This window comes from Amphiura filiformis, chromosome 18 (assembly GCF_039555335.1).
Source record: "Amphiura filiformis chromosome 18, Afil_fr2py, whole genome shotgun sequence".
Lineage (NCBI taxonomy): Eukaryota > Metazoa > Echinodermata > Ophiuroidea > Amphilepidida > Amphiuridae > Amphiura > Amphiura filiformis.
The window spans coordinates 19,684,473-19,705,139 of NC_092645.1; the positions used below are offsets into that span (position 1 = coordinate 19,684,473).

General features: G+C 36.5%; 1 protein-coding gene across 1 annotated transcript; it reads right to left on the minus strand.

The window, feature by feature from the left end:
* Nucleotides 1-4,263: 4,263 nt before the first annotated feature.
* LOC140139398 (CUB domain-containing protein 2-like) lies at nt 4,264-18,370 on the minus strand. The gene is made up of 7 exons (XM_072161160.1): nt 18,253-18,370; nt 17,722-17,838; nt 14,423-14,782; nt 12,097-12,438; nt 8,520-8,882; nt 6,618-6,751; nt 4,264-5,797 (listed from the first exon to the last, which is right to left on the minus strand). The coding sequence occupies exons 1-7, from the start codon at nt 18,362-18,364 to the stop codon at nt 5,591-5,593; spliced, it is 1,635 nt and encodes a 544-aa protein (XP_072017261.1). The 5' UTR covers nt 18,365-18,370; the 3' UTR covers nt 4,264-5,590.
* Nucleotides 18,371-20,667: the final 2,297 nt, after the last annotated feature.

Sequence of the window (20,667 nt, forward strand, 5' to 3'; positions counted from 1 at the left end):
CTGTCGTAATGAGTTAGGACTAAAGCGCCCGTCAGACTTTCCTGCCGCTTGCCGCTGCGGCAAGCAGCAGGGCGTTTCAACCAATGACAAGCCTTTATTGTGTCCATTTGTCTGCAATGCGCGTGCGCCACGCCGCTCAGCGGCAGGCCGGGTGTGACATGGGTGTGACAGGATGTGTAAATGGTTGGGTGTGAAAGTGACGGGGAGCAAACGTCTCAGCATTCAGCTGTTATATTTACAAATCGTGTTCCGGCTGTATTTGGCCCTGTGTGTCATGTCAAGAATGCATATTTTCACCAATACTAGGTAAGTCTTCATAAATCTAATGCTATGTACTTAAAGTGTATTTAGCATTGATGAATATGCGACGATTATATTAAAATTTTGACCTTCCGTATTGAAGATATAAATAAAGTTTCCCAAAAGACATAAAAATTGTAAGCTTTTATTTGTAAGCTTTTTATTTTCGGACTTCGAGGACTGTTACATGATAAAAATATCAATTTTTAACAATTTGCCATAAAATTTGTATTATATCGCCAATTTCAAAAAAATCAAAATTATTTGATATCAGAAGGACATTCGTCATATTATGAATGCAATTTGATGTGTCTGATGTGCTCTCGGATCCCACGATAACTGTGTCAACGTCGCTACCCCAGCCCTTAAGTGTAAAAACTTTCAAATGTACGTGAATTTGAAGTGCAGAGCTCCGAAATCTAGCTAAGTCGGGTGGTGTGAAATTCTCCTGTGTGACCCCCTCTGCGTAGTAGAATTATATTCATAAAGCGTTGAATTTAACAGATATATGGGCAGCCAACCACGATTTATCAGCATTTAAAAGACATATTAATTAACAAAGATAAATAATCAAGAATACAAATGACAATTTAACTAGTAAACAAGCCTGAAATCTTAAAATGTTGCTACGTGATTTCCCGAACACATGAGATGTCAACATGTGACCATTAGTCAGATTTACCGTAAATATTTCAGTATTGGTGCATGGCTTGCACACAGTCGTAGTTAACTGTGCATTTCTTTACCTCCTTATAAAATCAATAATTAATGCTGGGAGCTAAGTAACATCTGTCAAGGGAGTGACACTAAATTCACGGTTGTTCTATGAAGCACGCAAACCGAGTGACAAATCCCGCTGGTTTCCTACCTAAAAAATGAGGCCAACTATCGATCGGTTAAGTTATGCATAATTCATATTCGATCCCTTGATTATGTTAATTAAGGTTGGCAAATAACGACCATAGTGCAGTTATGTCCACGGCAAATTCACCGTGACCTTTCCAGCCATAAACCCGCTTTAATAGTGAAGATTAAACCGAGATATGCAGTACTTCACCATTATAGAAATCGATTGTCCAATGCAAATTTATTACCACGTGATAATATTAATCCAATGAGCGATCGAATTGTCCGTTACGGTCGACTAATCCAATCGATAATGACGCTATTGACATGTACGGGCGGAACTCCACTGACCGAGTTTTTGGGTATTTTTCAATGGTTTGCTGTCATTTACTCATCAAGGTGGTCCTCCGTTATTATAAGGACTATGCTAATGATTTAAAGATTGACATGGAGAGAATAAACCATACTTGATTGACAGAAAGTACTATTTTTGTACCTATTACGGTTTCGTGACACCCCTCTTCCAAATGCGACCAAGCCAGGGCATGCAGCCCGGTGAAGCAAAATGTGCATTGGAATAACACGGAGTTTGGATATAGATGGTAGGATTTCTTTCTCATACAAATGTATGGTCCCCCGTTATTAAAGCTTGTACTGGGTTGAAAATTCAGATATTTTGAAAAGAATAAGTATTTGAAACATAGAGCAAGTATTAAAATCATAGCTTTTACACTTTTTGATATATGACGCTAAGTAGTTCATCTCCTATATCTACAACACAGCGCTACCATGGCTATTATGAGTACCCCTGTGTTGTGTGCATACATGTAGGCAACAATAACTGCATGATGCGCCGTTAATTTTGCGAACTTTACCTGTTCAATGCGAGAAGCAAGCTTGAAAGCGCGCCCAAATTCCAAAAAACAGTTCTACAATTTTCTGCAAATGAGAATACTTCTTAGCAAATAAAAATGTCCCAGCAGCTCATGGCACACATAAAATGTATGTTGTATTTGATTATGACATGATAAATTGGTGCGGAATGTAGTTTTATGTATTTGTTGCGGGCGGGTACAAGTGACATCAAAGAGTGTATTTACAGCAAAGTATAGTTGCCATTAAATAATTTTTACACCAACAACAATTCTTTGTTTATACCCATAGAAGTATTTGAGTCCCAATTTCCGTACCCATACCCGTACTCATGGCTAGGGACCCGTACCCGTAGCCATGTCCTGGGATCCCGATACTACAAGGTTAATTCTATACCCGATATATTGGAGTTGGCTATATATGTTTAAAATTCAAACCGGCTACCGAGAAGTCATGCGGCCGAACTGTTTAGCACGCTAGTATGTAGCCACGATAGCGGCTAGTTGTGGCGTGTGTTCGAGGCCCACCTCTGCCCAACTAAAATGTTCAAAGTTGATTTCAATAGCAGGACACGATGTAGCCCGGGATGTAGCCCAACATTATACACTAATCAAACTATTTAAAGGAGCAGAAACTGACAAGCCTGTGAGAAGTTGCGTATGACTAAAAAAAGCGCAGTGAGTAGGCCCCTACGCTACGTACAGGCACAACACCTGGCGTTGATTCACAAGCCTCAGCACACTTTACTTTAAAATTTTCGAGTTTAAATTTGATGCCTGACATGTTGAGAGGTCATAGGTGCCCAGCGGGCATTTTTGTCAAATAAAAGAAATAATGAGGTCAAAGGTTACATAGGAGTCAAACAGCTGTACCTAGTTATTCACCAGGTCATCAGGATTCAGAAAATATAATCACGATACTAGTTTTTCAACTTGAAAGTTCCCCCCGTAATATTGTTCGATTTGTTTTGTAAGTATTAGGATAGAACTTATTAGCAACAAGAACTGTCTTTACAACGCCGTGAATGAAGATCATGTTTCACTTGGAATGCTAAGTAATTTTTTTGCGTTTCACATCTAACCGGGTGGGGAATATCGGTATTAATTGGTACACTGATTGGTACCAATGATATACTAGAAAATACTCAAGAACATTTCAAGTTGAAAGCTGAATAAAAAAACGCGTGCTTAATAGGTACACATTTAATTCATTGCACCGGCACTTGGGATAATCGACAGCCGGCCCATCAAGTTTGACCACGCACAGCGTCATCATCCCTATATCTTCGTGTCAAAAATTGCCGTGATAGTACGATGAATCCTCTCGTTTTTCAACACATACGCATGGCGATTTTGTTCGAGATAGGCCGAGCGACTCAGGCTAAGCATACCATTTTCACACGATATGAGATTCCACAGAGCCTGCCACATAGTTTATATTCTATGTTTTTCGATTTGCGCATGATCAGTATCCCATGATATTTCTATTACAAGAAAATTTGGTTTGTTGTCAGGAAAATCCCAGGTTTTATTTTTAATACACTAACTGGAAATTAAATACACTAATTAGCGGGGACCGGTATTTTGCTGTGGATATATTTTACTGCATTTTATAAGTAAAGATTTTGAAATCAAAAGTTAAAATTGTGATATATTCAATTGTTTGAGAAATGAATTATATAAAGGAACCCGTGTAAGATCCAGGTGCTGTATCTATAATACAATGTACATTATCGACTTTCTTTATCTTCGTCAATAATAGAATATCGATTTCAATCGAATTGAATACATTGCTCAATTTTGAGTTTGTAGTTCACCACTGAGCGATCAAGCGATCGATTGGCAGCCAATCAGATAGAACTCCTTTTCTTGCGTTCGGTGAAATACCACTCGCCCGTCGCTCACCAACGGAGTATTAAGTTTATATTTATAATATAGGGTGTCGACACTGTGCCACGCTTAGCAATTTCGCCCGCCTGTATTGTTTTGATTTGCAACTTTAATAAACTGGTATTAATCTTTGTCAATTTTGAGTGTTTGGTAAAAAATTGGTATCAAATTGGAGAAGAACAAGATTATGCATACGACCTTATCAATCAAATTGCAAAAATCAGCAAAATGGATTAAATCGTTACATCAATCATTACTTCTTAATCCGAAGTCTTAGTCCCAGTCCAATGTGTGATATAGACCTATGAACCAGTGTAACATTAAAATCTTGACACTAACAAACATGCCATAAAGCCATAATGTATAATTTCGGTCAAATTTTAATTTTGTTATTCTTGACCATCATTATACCATAATAATTAATATTAGTAACATCTCTTTGATGTATGGCGTAGACATGAATTAACAGGTTTGAACAAACATGACAAATGGTAACTTTTAACATTGGAATTGTGGATATAAAACGTTTATTCATAACATAATATTAGTCTCCTTATAAGCTGCCAATGAGATACACGCCTGCTATGTCAAAGGTTTGCTATAACCAACTGGTATTTTCCTATATCAGAGGATTTACCAAAATAAGGTTCACTATTATATCGATAAAGTATGCTATGTTGGATATCAATTAAGGCTCGTTATTAGTACAGCTCCTTATCTGAATCATTGTGCACTGTGTGATAAAAACATAATGTCCACACATTGCAAATTATTCGTTTGATCACAAGGATTTCAAAAATGTATAGTTTGTGTTATCTATGACCTATCGACCTACGACCTAAAGTTAATTTCATTTTTGGGTAAAAATTGAACATTTGGTTGTACAGGGGTAAAAAATTCAACCTGCTCCGAATTTTATTTGTTGTTGAATACTGTTGAATTATTACTGAATACAATGATTGGAATCAAACACTTGTAAAGAAGTTTTGACTGTTTTTTAAACCCGTTTAATAAATGCTATAACTAATGTTAAAATATCAGATAGAAGTTTTATATTATTATTCAAACTGTAAAAAAAGAAAGTGAAATGAAATAGTTCCTGCAATTTTTTGCTAATGGTTAAAGACTGCCATTATGCAGCATTATCAGTACGGAGGCAAAAATGTAATGATCGGAGAGCAGTAGAGACAAACGATCTAAAGACTTCACTAAAGGTAACGGAGGGGTTCAAAGTAAATACGCCTATAGCTCCAGAGCTCATCGTATATAACAATATTTTAACATAGAAATAAAGACGAATTATGATACCCTTTCCTTCAATGTCGCTGAATATTAACAACAATACTGAGCTCTATTTTTAAAGCAAAAAAATCCGAATTTAAAAAGTTGCAGTTATTTATATTGATTTGAATTCAGCGCGGGTTTTACATGCCACAATGCTTGTGTACCATTGATAACTGCAACTTTTAAATTTTTCTTTAAAAACACCAACGTGTTGTTGATATTGAACAACAGTGGACGAACGGGGCATCAAAATGCAGCAAATATACCACCCTTCTTTCTATGTTAAAATATTGTGAATACGATAAATAGTTCTAAAGCTTTATTGTGTGTATTTATAACGACTGCGTTACTTTTTGTGAAGAGTTTAAAATCACGTTGAATTTGCTATTTGGATCTATTTACATAATATCAAAATGATTAGGTTTAAAAAAGGCTTTAAATTTGACATCTCGAGCTCGTTTGAAGGTCTTGGCAATGAATTCAACCTCGATTTTATCGCCACGATGCAAGATCTTCTTGTCATCTTTACCCGCATCCAGGATAAAGTGCATCTTGTCAGCTCCGTTATCAGGGATATCAGCAAGCTTACCATCACATTCCATAAGCTGCAAGGAAATAAAAAAAACAAGTCAAAATATTGATGGTGTGGAATGAGGGTTTCATGTGCATCAGAAACAGTTTTCAATAACTGAGGTAATATCTATAATAATATTGTCGATCATGAGAGCCAACTTTGGTACCTACGGATATTTGTGTCGAGTATACCACGCCAACATCACGCACAAACACGGCTTTTAAGAATCGTGTTATTGCACGAAAAGTACGCTGACGCAAAAGGTACATTCTTTCATGACCGAGACTTAGATGTTATGCCTATAGAGTATGATACCTGTTCGAGTATTCTATACAAATTCTCCCCCTGCCATTTTCCAATGTACCCAGTGGCGGTACCCGAAACGTTTTTAGTTATCGCGCGCGTGTGGGGTGGGGGTGTGTTGGGAGAGGTATGGGGTATTTTACAAAAATATACAAATGCGTGCAAAATTGTTTCGTAATTTTGGGTTTTTACTAGGGAAGCACTCAACACAAATGACTATGCAGGCATGTTCCCTCCAAAAGACCCATGTTTTTGACCAAAACAAAACACTGAAAAGACCTTTTGATTTTGATCATTTCAGTCCCTTATTTGCTCATTCCTCACACTTTTTAGGCTATTTTCAACCAGAAAGCCAAGAAAGACGCATGATTGTGACTGTTCGCGGCTCCAAAAGACCAGCTACCAGTAGCAGCTCCCATAGACCCCTACCTCAAAATTCCGGGAGCATACCCACCTAAAAATTGATGACGTGCCCCCCCCCCGGGGGCATGGGAGGGGCAAGAGTTCTTACCTCCCCCCCCTTGCAATGACCTTGATGGGCTCCTTACCTCCAGACCGTAGATCCGTCTTCTAAAAGTCACCTCAATACGCCAGTTGTTGGCAACACCATAGACTGGCACACGTATCTTGCCTATGAATCCTCCGCGGAATGCCCTGCTGGAGTATCCCTTGACAGAATATCCTAGAATAATAAGCATGACCAATTAAAGCCCTATTCAGTGATTAGCTCAGCCGGACAATCGTAAAAATTATCATAATTCAGTTTTTGGTACCTTTGTCATTGTCATAGATGGGCTAACATAGCCTGATAGGATGGCCAGTGGTTCAGCCGAAAACCATGTATTTGAGACAAAATAAGGCATTTCACATGAAATCTGTAATTTATATAGTGACAGTCTATAAATTAGCTACATGTATTTGAATGGGGCCCCAACTTTGATAATACTGCTGTTTTCCTCGTTTTTGCCAATTTATTTTTTCATTCCAAAATACAATTTTAATGACTTATTATTCACTTTTAAGCAATTCGTAAACAATTTTAATTTTAATTTTATTTTTTGCACTTTCGCTGGGATCACTGAAAGGGCCTTTAATGAGGAAAATGTTTGTCGGGGCTGATAGGGCAAAACGTGCTAAGAACTTGCATTTCTATAATCACTACTTGGAGTACAATTCACTTCAGCAATAACATTGACATGAACGTTTAAGGGTGGTCTTAACCCTGGAATTATAAAAACATTTGGGTTTCATAACTGCTAAATTGTTGGTCTAAAAAATATACAAGTAACATATTTAGAATGGCAAAGGCTTGATAAATTCCGGCCAGCGTGGTTTTCGATCAGTAAGATATTACTTTCCACATATCAAAGTAGTGCGTATTCGGCTATAACTCCCAACAAACACAAACGTTTTACAGAAAACGTTTAAATGTCGGGTTATATAAAAGGTATAAAACGGTGGCCAAGCGGAGCGGGATCCGACTGATAATCGAGAGGTTGGGGTTTGAGCCTGGCGACGCCATCGTATAGTGCCCGAGAGTATAAGGCACATTATCTCGATTACTCTTCTCCACCCAGGTGTATAAAATGGGTGCCGGTATTCTTAAATGCTGGAAGGTAACAGACTTGCTGTGGAGATGTGTGATCCCCTCACAGCACCATTTCACGGTTGGAGTCTGGCCTAATCGTTAGAGAGATGGGCACTCCGTCCTGTAAAATACAAATTCGAATCCTTTACCTTTACCTTTTGCATAAAACGTTCTAATAACATTCCAAACAAAACTTTTAATAACTTGATGCATAGCATTTTAAAATGTTACTGAAAGAGTACACAGAATAATATTTTGAAAAATAAACCCATTTTGACAACATTTTTAAAACGTGCTCTAGTAGTGTTTTTCATATCAAAGGTTTTAAAAACGTTTAATTGACCTTAATATAACCCGATTTAACCTGTTTGCCACAAATGCATGAATTATTCCAATGAGTAAGCTAAAATACGATTTTCATTATGTGCTATTTGTGAAGTAGTACGAAATTGTCCCTGGTTGGACTGAACAGCTCTTTGGGGAATAAACTTTCTTTACCTGTAAGCAGCAGTAATTTTTGGGACATACATTTTTAATAGCAATATGAACATGTAATTTAGTAGTTCTAATAATACTGCGCTAAGGAGCCATTTAAAACTGGGCTATTCCAGTTGAAACTCACACACCCCTTATGAAAGACATAATCTCACACACGGGGAGTGAAGATTTCAAATGGAGTCATCCATTCAGGTAACCCCATTTGAAATTCACACTCCTTGTGTGCACGATTAGGGTCATGTCTTTCATAGGGGGTGTTTAAATTTCAACCACTGTCATACTTACAGTGTTCCTATATGCATATAGATGTACAATATCTTTGATGACGGTTAGTTACATTATCTAAAATAGTAAACTAACTTACCGTCTTCAAATAATACTTCTGCTTTATATCCCATTCCAGATATCCCAAAATTCGATGAAAAGAAAAGAAATAGCTCCCTCCCAGATGATCGAATAGGTTTAGGAACAACGTCACCACAAAATGTCCCAATCAACTGGTCAGACTTTGTGTAGCTGGCATCATATATTTGTAGAAAATCGTTAACACATTGGCGTGTGTCATTGACTTTAACCTTCCCTTCGAATTGAAAATCACTGAAGATTATCCGTATCTGTTTGCCAGGATCAGCCGTTATTCTTGTGGTGCAGACATCATTATTGTAATAATGTTCAGGATAGTTGGTGGAAGATACCATTCCAGGAGACGTGAGAGTAACGTCACAAGCTGCGTATTAGAGCAAAACATTGACAATAATAATTGAGTGTCTCAGTATAAGAACGGCCCATGGCACATTTTTGTAAAAATTTAGATTTTCAGGTGAGAGTGCCATACTGCCCTCTATTTACCTGCCACTGAAGTTACTAAGTTGTTGTAAACAATCCAAAGTTATTGCTAGAAGCAAAAGAAAACACATATTCATATATTTCCATATGAATTCAAGATTGCAAAAGTTACTTTTTTTTCCAAAATCGGAAATGTGCCATGGGCCGTTCTTATACTGGGAGATCTACATCTACATCTACATCTACAAAATACTCAATAACGTGCTAATAGCAATATCGTAGACACTCAATTATGGAATAGAAAATTTAAATATTAATGACCCTAATTTTGTCATTTTGTCTGTCCACAACTTGTTCAAACTATACATTGAACCGCGCTAAACAATCATTCGTCGAATCATTCACTGGCGTTCCCATCTCGCTCCCCTCCGTTGGAGGGGGGGGGTTGGGCTGGAGAAAAGGTGAATAATTTTGCTGCCCCCTTCAACAGCCTGACAACTTGGCCTAATTAAATTTCGATGACGCAAAAAAGGATAACAGATGCTAGCAACCTAAAGACAGACAATTCGTATGCCCTCTTTTCATTAAATAAATCCTTTTTTCCATCCCTTCTTACTCTGCCGCCCTTCCTTTCCCTTCTGGTGCCCTTATTTTTACCCTAGTGGCTCGTGCCCAAAGAACCACCCAATATACCCGCATGTTCACTGATGAGGTCTTACGCACGCTCGTTCTCAGTATGCGGTCGCAGCTCGTACGCACTACCACATTATGCTATTGATGATGACATTACCGAGGACGTTCTACGACCAATACGCACTATTATAACATTACCGAACACGCTCTACGAGCTTACATCATACGCCCCTACTACCTATGCACACAGAAGCCAAAATCATTAACAAAATACCACTTCCTATCGTTCCTACTTGATACATTTGCATACAAAATGGATCAGTATTTCTTTCCAATGAATGCTAGCTTTTATTGAGATATGTCCCCTTTTAATAATTGAAGCCAAACAATTTGAGGTAAAGCAAAGAAAACTGGAATTTTTTACCAGCGCCGGTGTCACCAATACATGTCCGATCAAAAATGTATTACTATTGGTGTCCCTCAAGGGACAATCTTGGGACCATTGTTATTTTCTATTTTTGTCAACGATTTGTCAAGTAATCTCACATGTAAGACTGTACTCTATGCTGATGATACAGCACTTATGTATTCAAGTAAATGTGCCGATGATATGTGCACTAAACTAAATGACAATTTAAATAATGTTGAAAAATGGTTAGAAAGAAATAAACTTTCTCTGAACGTTTCAAAAACTAAATACATGATATGTGGTACACAAAAGGGCATAGAAAAATGTGAAAATATAAATTTATCTATAAGTGGTAAGGACATTGAACGTGTTGACAATTTTAAGTATCTTGGGACATGGATTGATCCGTTGCTAAAGTGGGATGATCATGTTCACAATACCTGTAAAAAGATCTCTCAGCGTATTGGTCTAGTGAGTAGATTAAGAAAGTCTGTTCCACCTAAAGTTACCAAATTACTTGCCAATACACTCGTAATGCCGTTCTTTGATTATTGCAATCTTGTATGGAACAATTGCTCTAAGGATCTTAGTAACAAATTACAAGTTCTCCAAAATAGACTTGCGAGGTTAGTACTTAACGAAGGCCCAAGGGCACGTGTTTTGGATAGGTATGATGTTCTGAAATGGAAAACTTTGAAAAACCGTTCTCATATCAATCGTATTAATCTTGTTCATAAATGCTTGACAGAGAATGCCCCAGATTACCTACGAACTAAATTTTCCTATGTTAACACCCACCACGCCTACGTAAGAAAGTCAAGCTCAGGTCTATGTCTTTATATAACAAGGTCTCGTCAGAAGCAGGAAAAAGAACTTTTCATTTTCGAGGTGTTACAGCGTGGAATGAGATGCCACAACATTTAAGGTTAATCAATTACAACTCAATCTTGTTCAAACGGGCACTTCACAATAATTTCTGAACTTTTAATATTTTGTAAAATGTATATATGAAAAATGTAAATAATGCGCCAAAGTTTTACTTTATGACTTTTAAAGATTGATGTATTTTGATGTATGCTTCTATATTTGAATGTTTGTGTTATTAATTATTTTACATAATATGTGTTTTATGACCCAGTGAATATGTAAATAACTAGCCAAGGTCTTTATGATTTTAATGACTTTAGATATTATTTTATGTATAAGTTGATGTATGTTTGGATGTTTTAAGTTATTAATAATATGTATAATTCTACCAATTACTATGTACTTTATATTTTATGACATGAAACAGGGCCCCTGTAATAGCAGATTTATCTGAAGGGTAACCTTGTATAAATATGGTTTTAATAAATAAATAAATAAATGTCACTCCGTCGGTCATACTACGATGTGTGTATGACCGTCCCGCACACCATGTATGTACTGTGTTATGAACATCGCAATATTTCCATCATAATAATTAAACTTTATTAAAGCTTTATTCAAAATCTCGGATTTTAAAACTACAGCACCAACCGTATGTTAGTTTAACATTACAATCGTTTAAAAAGCAGAATGTTGAAAAATATTGAGAGCGTCCACGTCATCAAATGTTACAATATGGCTTAAAAGAAAACGTTTGTTGTGTGTGTAAAATGACCAGATTTGTGTCCAAATCGATCGTCGCCCGAGCTATTCCCCTTCGTAATCGAGTAAATGTATTAAATCCTCCAGTCCTCGATACTCTTGCACGGCCATGATAATCCGCCATATTTAATTAGTTGCGAGAGGTGACCGCGGGACGTGGGCTACATCGGGTGCCCAGTATGGCCTTCATGGCCTATGTGAGGAAGGAATTTACAAGTAGGGCCATGTTTTGGGCTAGCTGCCTTGTAATGTACGATTCTAAGCCTTGTACTTTATAGCCACATTTTGTAGCGATGGGTCCCGATGGCTCAGTAGCCCAAGCCCGAGCAAAAGTGAAAATGAATTGGGTTTAGGGATAAGGCTAATCGGGAGATGTTAAAAGGGCCCAACACTGCCCCTGGGTCCATTGGCCCCGAGGCTCTTGCCTGGTTACGCCACTGATCAGATCAAATCCGTTCAGCATATAACTTAATTGTCTACTCACATTTTACAGAGATAAATTCTGCTTGGTACCCTTGTTCCGTGAAACTAGTATCGGATTGAAACACGAGTAGCAGTTGCTCACCACTAGATTTTAGCGGTGAAAAATATGACTGGTTACCCGTGGTTATGCCAATGAGGGCAGTATTGGCTGCAACATTGCCGTCGAAAAAATAAAGAAAGTCATAATCCCATTCAACTTGGAAATCCGAGAACTCAATAGCTACGTGTTCACCTGGTGATGCCGTCAACGTCGTAAAACATATTTGAGAGTTGTTATAGTTCGAAGGAAAGTTACTTGAGGATATATTTCCGGGAGCGGTGAGCGAAAATGAGCAGTTCCATTCTGAAAACAAAATCATCAATCATATTGAGGGTTGAGAGTAGAAAGCTCGTAACGACATTATCCAACAAAATTAGCATAATGGAGCACTATAGAAGATTAAACATTCAAACATGACAAAATTCAATTCATGACAAAAAAACAAAAGAAACTAGATCCATCTATAGATCTGAACCTAGCTGTGGCGTTAAGTAGAAATGACTCATAAATGACCTATGACCTCATTAGGTATTTACCTTTTGTGCATCAGCTACTCCCTATTCCAGAAAAATACAGAACACATTTTTTTTTTTAAAAAAAATATTATCCTGTTTTGCCACATGAAACATAGCTAAATCAAGTCAAATTTTAATATTTAGCCAATTTTTGAAAATGAGGGCCAAAAACATGCGTTTTAGGGTGTTTTAAATTGTACGTTTGAACCGGGCGTTTGAATTGCTTGAATAACGATGATGGAATAATAACTGTGACAATCAAGCCCAAAGACTTGTACTGAGATTAATTTCATTTTATATGGAAAAGACATGTTTCATTCTTAAAACCAACCATTTATTAAAGCAACACAAAAAAGTGAAAATTAGAGCAAAATTTCGGCATATACTCAAGTGTTGAATGCTTAGTCTTGTTCCAAGTCTGTGATTTGTGTGACTCGATTGTCAGAAAACATGCCAAAAATTATGCATTGTTGGCTCTTTTTTCAAGAAATTAGAAAAATAGTGAGCTTTTTCTTTTATCTCCAGTTAGGACTAACTAAATGATTAGGATTTAGCTATGTTTCATTTGGCAATACAGGATAATATTTTTTAATCCCAAAAAAATTAGTTCTGTATTTTTCTGGAATGATGAGTAAGGTCAATGTATATATGCAAGTACTATATAATTTGTGCGAGAAATAGCATGTCAAGGAATTTTGTGAATGACCGGAAGTAATCCTTTAATGACCCTTGACCCCAAAATAGATGACAACTGGGTCATAAATATTTTAACATGTTTAGAATGTCGTAAGGATCGTTCCTGTTGAATTTAAGCTCGATTGCACCAGTTTTAAAATTTGACCTTTGACCCTTTAACTTTGGGGTCAGAAATATTTTTACTATGTTCAGGATGTCATAAAGATCCTTTCTGTGCAAGTGGCATCAACTATCTTACATGTAGCAGATATGCATTTTTGAAGATTTTTAGATTTGAACATGAAATGACCCCTTAATGACCTTTGGCCCCAAATCGAAGATTAGTATTTGCGCACCCGTTAAGGTCAATGCATGTGTGTAAGTTTCAACTCTGTACAACCTAATTTGTGTGAGAAGTAGCATTTTGAAGGTATTTCGTAAAAGACTAGAAGTGACCCCTAAATGACATTTGATCCCAAATCGGTGATTAACTTTTGTGTACTATGCATGTGTGCAAGTCCCAACTCTGAGCCATGGAATAAGGATTGCAAATCTAAAATATCTCAGAAAGTTATTTTGTTAACTTTATGCTCATTTTGTGAGAACAGTACATTGTGAGTTAAGGCTTTCTGTTTCTGAAACCTCCAAAGCGGGCTCCAAAGTGAGCATGTTTAGAACAATAGATCCACTATGCTAATGATAAAAAATGTTTGCAGGATTTAATATTTAAGCACATCTAATAATGCCTTGCACAATATATTTCCGATTTAACCAATGGGATATAATCTCGCTGGATTAAACCTCATTTATAACCAGTACATGTATTAAAAATTTATGTTTTATTGTTCGTTATGGTTTGCGCACTGCAACATCACTTTTGGCCATAAAACCAAACGTTTGTCTCAGAGAACCGCGCGCATTATAAATAAGTGGAAATGGACTTGGCGCATAGCAAATAAAACAACAAAAAACAAGCAAAACATAAACAAAACATAACAAAAAGGTGGGCCAAAAATTTAATACATTTTGAGACAAATCATTTATTTTATGACCTTGCTAAGAAGTTCTTAGGTAATTTACTTGTAGTTGTCATTTACCTTGCTGTACTTCCATGTCAATTCTAAATCCTGAGCTAGTAACGGTGGAATCAGTGTCAAAAATCAGCGTCATATTTGGTCCGTTTGCCCTTATAAATAAAGGATAACGTGTTCCGCAAAATTTTCCAATAAGTGGACTATTATCGTCATCGCCGTCGAATATGGTGAGACTGTCGTGGCTGCAGTTTGTAGAATCTTCTAAATTAAAATCTCTGATTGTAAGATACAGTTCTTCCATCGGGTCATTATTTACGAGAAGTGTGTGACATGTTTGATCGTTCAAATAGTTGTCGGGGTAATATAAAGAGTAAAGAGATCCACTGAGGTAAGTATGAGTTCTGTTGCAAGGTAAATTGGTTGCTGTAAAAAGTAATAACAACAACAATAATAGTAATACTAATAATTCTAATAATAATAATAACGATAATAATAATAATAATAATAATAATAATAATAATAATAATAATAATAATAATAATAATAATAATAATAATAATAATCAGGTAAAACTTGATTGTGATTGTAAGATTAGGTATAACTAACATGTTTTGCTTTTATGTAGGGCATTCCGAGATATCCAGGGTCAAAGTTTACACAGGGGCCTAAGCTCAAATTGATTCCAATAATTTGGTTTAAACCTATAAATATTGATCAGGTCACATATTTCAGAAAATATATAGTTTGAAATATATAGGCTGGAATTTGGGCTCCATACACAGAAAAGTTATCCAATGTTGATGAAAATGGTCTAAAAATGTAACAAAATGCCGTACATAGTGAAAACTTAAATTTTTGTTAACTATTATAAGATGTATAACAAAAAAAACCAATTTGAAACCATTTATATCGAAATCGGATAAGATTTTTGTGATTGACCCATGTTAAACCCAAAATTTAGCCTGTGACTTTTTCGCCAATAACTATCAGACTGATTGGCAGGGCGTATCAAGCGGGTGAACAGGGTGGACGAAGTCCAGGGGCCCCGAATTTCAGGGCCCCGAGCAAAAGCGAAAATGAAGTAGGTTAGGGAAAGGGCTGATAAAGGAGATGTTAAAAGGGTCGAACACTACTCCTTGTCCACGGGCCCTCGAGGTTCTTGCTACCCTCTGCTGATTGATCGTAGGTAGTTCAAACTATATATTTTTTGTAGCCATATGACCTGTGGAATATGGTATAGCTTTTTTTTTACCAAAGCGAAGCAATAATTTGAGTTTTGACCCTTGATTAACATTTGACCTCATATTTAAATATATCCACTTAGTTCATCAAAGTTTATAATTAAAAGTGACGAAAACGGATCCTTGATTCTTAAATTGAAGAATTTAAAGTATTTAAAAATACTTCTTGGCAAGAAGTATACAGTATATCGAAAAATAGATTATACAGTTTGAAAAATGCTACTAGATTAAAAAGTATGATGTATTTGGTCAAAATAATAGTTGATAGCTGAATCAACATCTTGTCCTCCCACAACTGTAAAATCACTGGCGTGTGACCATTAATAACTCAGTGGCTAATTTTGTGAGCCGTGTAAAAATGCAGTTGCGCCAAGTCAAATAACATTAATTGACCGATCGCCTTGTAGAACTGTTTGATAATCGTGTGATTGCTTTGAAGCACCAAGTGCTTGTCAGGATTGTGCCACGACACTAGGGGTCTATTGGTGACGATATTTGTTGAAAAAAGGCGGTCATTCTGTGACAGCTAGAAAAATTGGGGGTCATTATGTGTGGAAAGGCTAAGCATTGGGTTTTATTGACCGTAAAATAAATTTATGAGCAAAAAATGTGCACAATTGTTTTCATTTTGAAGCTAAAATTACTACAAAATGTAAACATTGGTCAAAATTTCGCGCGCAAAAGAAGAAAGCATAAAAGCATATGATTTTCATGTTCCATTCAGTCCTTATTAATGTTAATGGTCACATGCCATTGATTTTACAGTTACACAGGGTGTCTCAATAAAAACAGAACCCTCCTTTTTCTCCTAATTCTAATGTTTGTTGGTATGTAAGGATACCTTAAATCATTAGCTTTAATAAACCGAAAGAAATATTTCAATCAGCTCACAACTTTTGAAGATATGCTCTTTTAAAGAAATGTACTCGTTTTTCCACTCCTCCACGGAGGAGATTGAAAAGGAGTACACGAACCATGCATGAATCGAATATCAAGCATTCTTCAATAATAACTTCATAAAATAACGAACTTTATTTAGAGAATGGCTTTACAGGTTGGCCTATGGGCTATGGATTGTGTTAAGTGGCATTAATTGGTAGGCAAAATGGATGTGGGATGGGACTTCTCTTACACTATACTTGCAAATAAACTTATTTTTTCTTACTTATTTATGCCTTTTCGTTTTATTATGTTTTTTACTTTCTTACTTTGTTGTTTCTTGCTTTCTTTTTATTTACAACATGTCATTTTCCTTTTGGGGGGGGGGGTAAAGGTAGCCTGAAAAGGGCTGTTTGGTATGTTCTTGGTTCTTCTGAAGTGAGTTTACTGTTCTACTTTGCCCTCTACCTGATTGCCTCCTTGACGAATACATTCAGCTCTGGTCCTGTCAACTGTAGCATTTTGACCAAATACGTCCTACTTCTTGGTTTAATGGCATTTTTCAAACTGTAGGCATATACTTTGTTTGAAACATCCTGTACATACAGATATTCACAGGTTAAACTTCTTGGTTGTAAAAGCATATTAAAGCATTTTCTACCCTCAATCGCACGCGCTTAAAGACACGCACTCGCTTAAAGACGACGCATACATGCGCGCGCGAAACAGCTGCCTCAACGTTTTGACGTCGCGGTTGTTTGATGAGATAATTTTATTAGTTTTTCAAACAAAACATCATGTACAACCACATTTTAGGCGAATGTATTCAGATGCTTTTTAGTCATTTTCAACTTTGATTTCCACTCTTTTACAAATTTATTCACTTTTATGGCATTTTATAGCTTTTCGGATATAAAATGTATCTATTAATGACAAACTTGGTGGCGCTATTTAGTTACTGGAAATGACTCTTTCAAGCTTTTAATACAGATAATTCCTTTTATTGTTTGATGAAATATGTTTATAAAATTTCCTTGTTTCTTGTTTCACCTATTCCAGCTGTTTTGATGGCAGTATTAATCACCGACCCTTGCAAATAAAGAAATATGATTAGGATAAATAACGCCATCTATAGTTTGCATTTAGTTAATAATGAAGCCAATTCTATATGCATAAAACAACCGTGACGTCACTGCCACATCAGGGTGGAAAATGAAAATTTAGAAATAGACTTAAACATACGTCGACATAGCGTAACGTAGTCATGGCAGCAATCCATTCGTGACCAGCAGTCTTCGTCGCATTGGCAAGGATATGACTCGTTGTTATAATCACCACATCGGTCTACGCATGTTGGTTCTGTAAACGTGAATCAAAAGAAAGTAAAAACAATTATTCAAGTACATGTATAAATTAAATGTCTCAAACGTTAACAGCTAGGCCTATATATTGGGCTATTCCATTTAATCTCAACAGTACCCCTGTGGAAGAATTAAGAAATATCTTCGACCGGAGGAGTATGACTATTTAACGGAATGAACACAGTTAAATGTCATGCACCCTCTGGGAAAATTCAACCCGAATAGAAATTGCCTATTCACTTCATCTGTTTACTTAGATTGTGACTATCCGAAGAGTATCGGGATGGATTGGAACCCAGTCAGGGTTAACACCGCCCTGAATGGAACCCGAGTCATCATGCATCAAAGTTTATAGTCGAACCATTATATAGGGCATGCTGTCCTACAATAAATACTACGATACAAATCATACCGTTATTCCAGCAGAGGTTTGGGTAATCTTCACAGCAATCGTCACGATCAGAACATTCAGCATCGCACTGGCAAGCTCGACTAACATCCATAGAGGAATTACATCTAGTCATACATGTATCCACTGAAATATAGATTGTTAGTTAATTATTAGTATTGTCACTGTGACTGTGTATACTCATACGTGTCCTACGTGTTGGTAGAACAAAGTAGATTTGTGACCGTCCACCACAATACGATTTTGTTTTATTTCGTGTTTAGAAACTATATCACTTTGCTCCTTAAGCAAAATGGTATTTTTTTCGGTGCTACATATCGAGATCGAGGGTTGAGAACTAGAGAGCCGAAACTCAAGAAATGCCATTTAGAGAAAAACAAGTTTTAATATATTTGCGAACTAAACCTAGTGTCTGGTTTCACTCAAATATGGACCATTAACTGAAAATTGTATCTTATTCATCTTACTATAAATAGGGGAATGTTGTATGTGTGTATGTATCTATGTGGTTTATGTAAAAGGCTCCGTCAGTTTCGATCCAAATGTCGCCAAATTCATACGGGAGATCGAGGAATATACGGGAAATTGCCTGGACTTTATTTGGTTGAAATCGGTCAAGAATTGGCTGCAAAAACAGTGAAAATATGGATAAAAACGGGGTTTTTGTTATGAAAATCAGTTGCCAGCCTGCGCGTCACTGCAGCTGGCAGGCAGCGCGTCAGCGCGCAAGCGTAATGCGCACTACGCCAATGCGCGCGTAAACGGCGCAGAGCCACGCGACTTGCGAGCCAGAGACCAGTGGACATGATAATACAGAAAGAAGGAAAAATAAATAAAAATTAAAGGACAAAAAGGTACATGGACGGGTCACGGGATTATGATAAAGATGAACACGTCCGCATACACGCTATGAGAGGACGTATACGGGAAAAATATGTTTGTTGTATAAACAAAATGAAGCAGTAGACCTACTATAAAGAAAAATGAAATTAAAATGACAAAAGAGGTACAAGTAATTAGGCCAGCGGGTTAAATTAACTAAATGAAACGGGAACGAAACAAAGAAGGAAAGAAACTAATCAGGAAATGTAAGAAAAAAATGAAACTATAATAATGATAACAGAATTAAAAAAAAAACATGGAAACCGGAAATCACAAGCAGCAAATAAAAAGTGAAGCTAAAAGGGAAATGTAACAAATAACAGATTTAGAAAAAAAATGGGAACGGGTTTAAATAAATAAATAACATGGAAACGGAAAATCCAAATGTATCTTTTCGATGATTCTCCCTGTTCAGTAATTCTTCCTGTTATAGTGAACGCTCCCATTTACTCATCTAGCGGGGACCCGCGCGAAGCGCGGGTATCCCGCTAGTTATAACAAATGTCTATGATAGTATAATTTAAGATATTCTTTAAAACTCCTTTAAGTACTGAGCAAGATGATTTACGTCTTTTTGCTAACTGAAATCTGTAATCTTTGAGTTACGGCTTCTAACTTTCAATGTTGTCAATGGTGAATGACCATTTAATTACCTATTATAGTTCTGTATTAAACTAAACTTTAAAACGTACTCTAAAGTGTCAACATAATTGATAACCTCAAGTGGCATGAAGGTTGAACTGTGTAATTGTGCAGGCCAGAAGACTTATCAGTGTTTGCCCAAATTGAGTTCGGGCTAGAAAGCTTCAACTCGGAGTTAAGAGTTTTCTAGCTTACTGCAATTGGCTATATTGAGATGTGGCTAAATTTGCAATATGAAGTTTGATTGGGTTAAAATTATATGGTGACTATTTTGGTACGAAATCTCAAAATGGCCGAAAAGTGAGTCATTTCTGGTTCTGAACCCTAACAGTCCTGTACAATGATTTTTTTTGCCTAATATGTCTCTTTTCCACATTGCTAGTAATACATATCATACGATCATAATTGGTGGTCACTTCAAATCATCCCCATGTCAACGAGGTCCAGGAATATCCTCGTATTTGTAATTGCTGGTTAATACATACCTAGACAAAATACAATGCTTTGTAACCCACCACTTGTACAGGATTAAGCCAAAGCAAACAAAGACTAGAGCTATTTAAGAATTCTAAAGACGTAGATAGAAACTTATTATCCTCTTCAACAATAGGATTAATTATTGGTTTAAAAGGTGTTTGACTGGCATTAGCACTGTAACTCAGAATACAATTTTAAGAAATAACAAAAATAAAATTTGGGATATGCGATCGAAGCAGAATTTATTTCCGCACATTATGACATCTCATTCCTTGTAAGGATCTCAAGGTTTATGTTTGAATAAACGTAACCCAAGATTTTAAAGTAAAGTAAACTCCTATTGCCTTGAATTCAGTATCCACTGAAGGAAATCTGTTCAGATTTCAATGGATTAGCCTTTTTGTTTTATGCATTTGG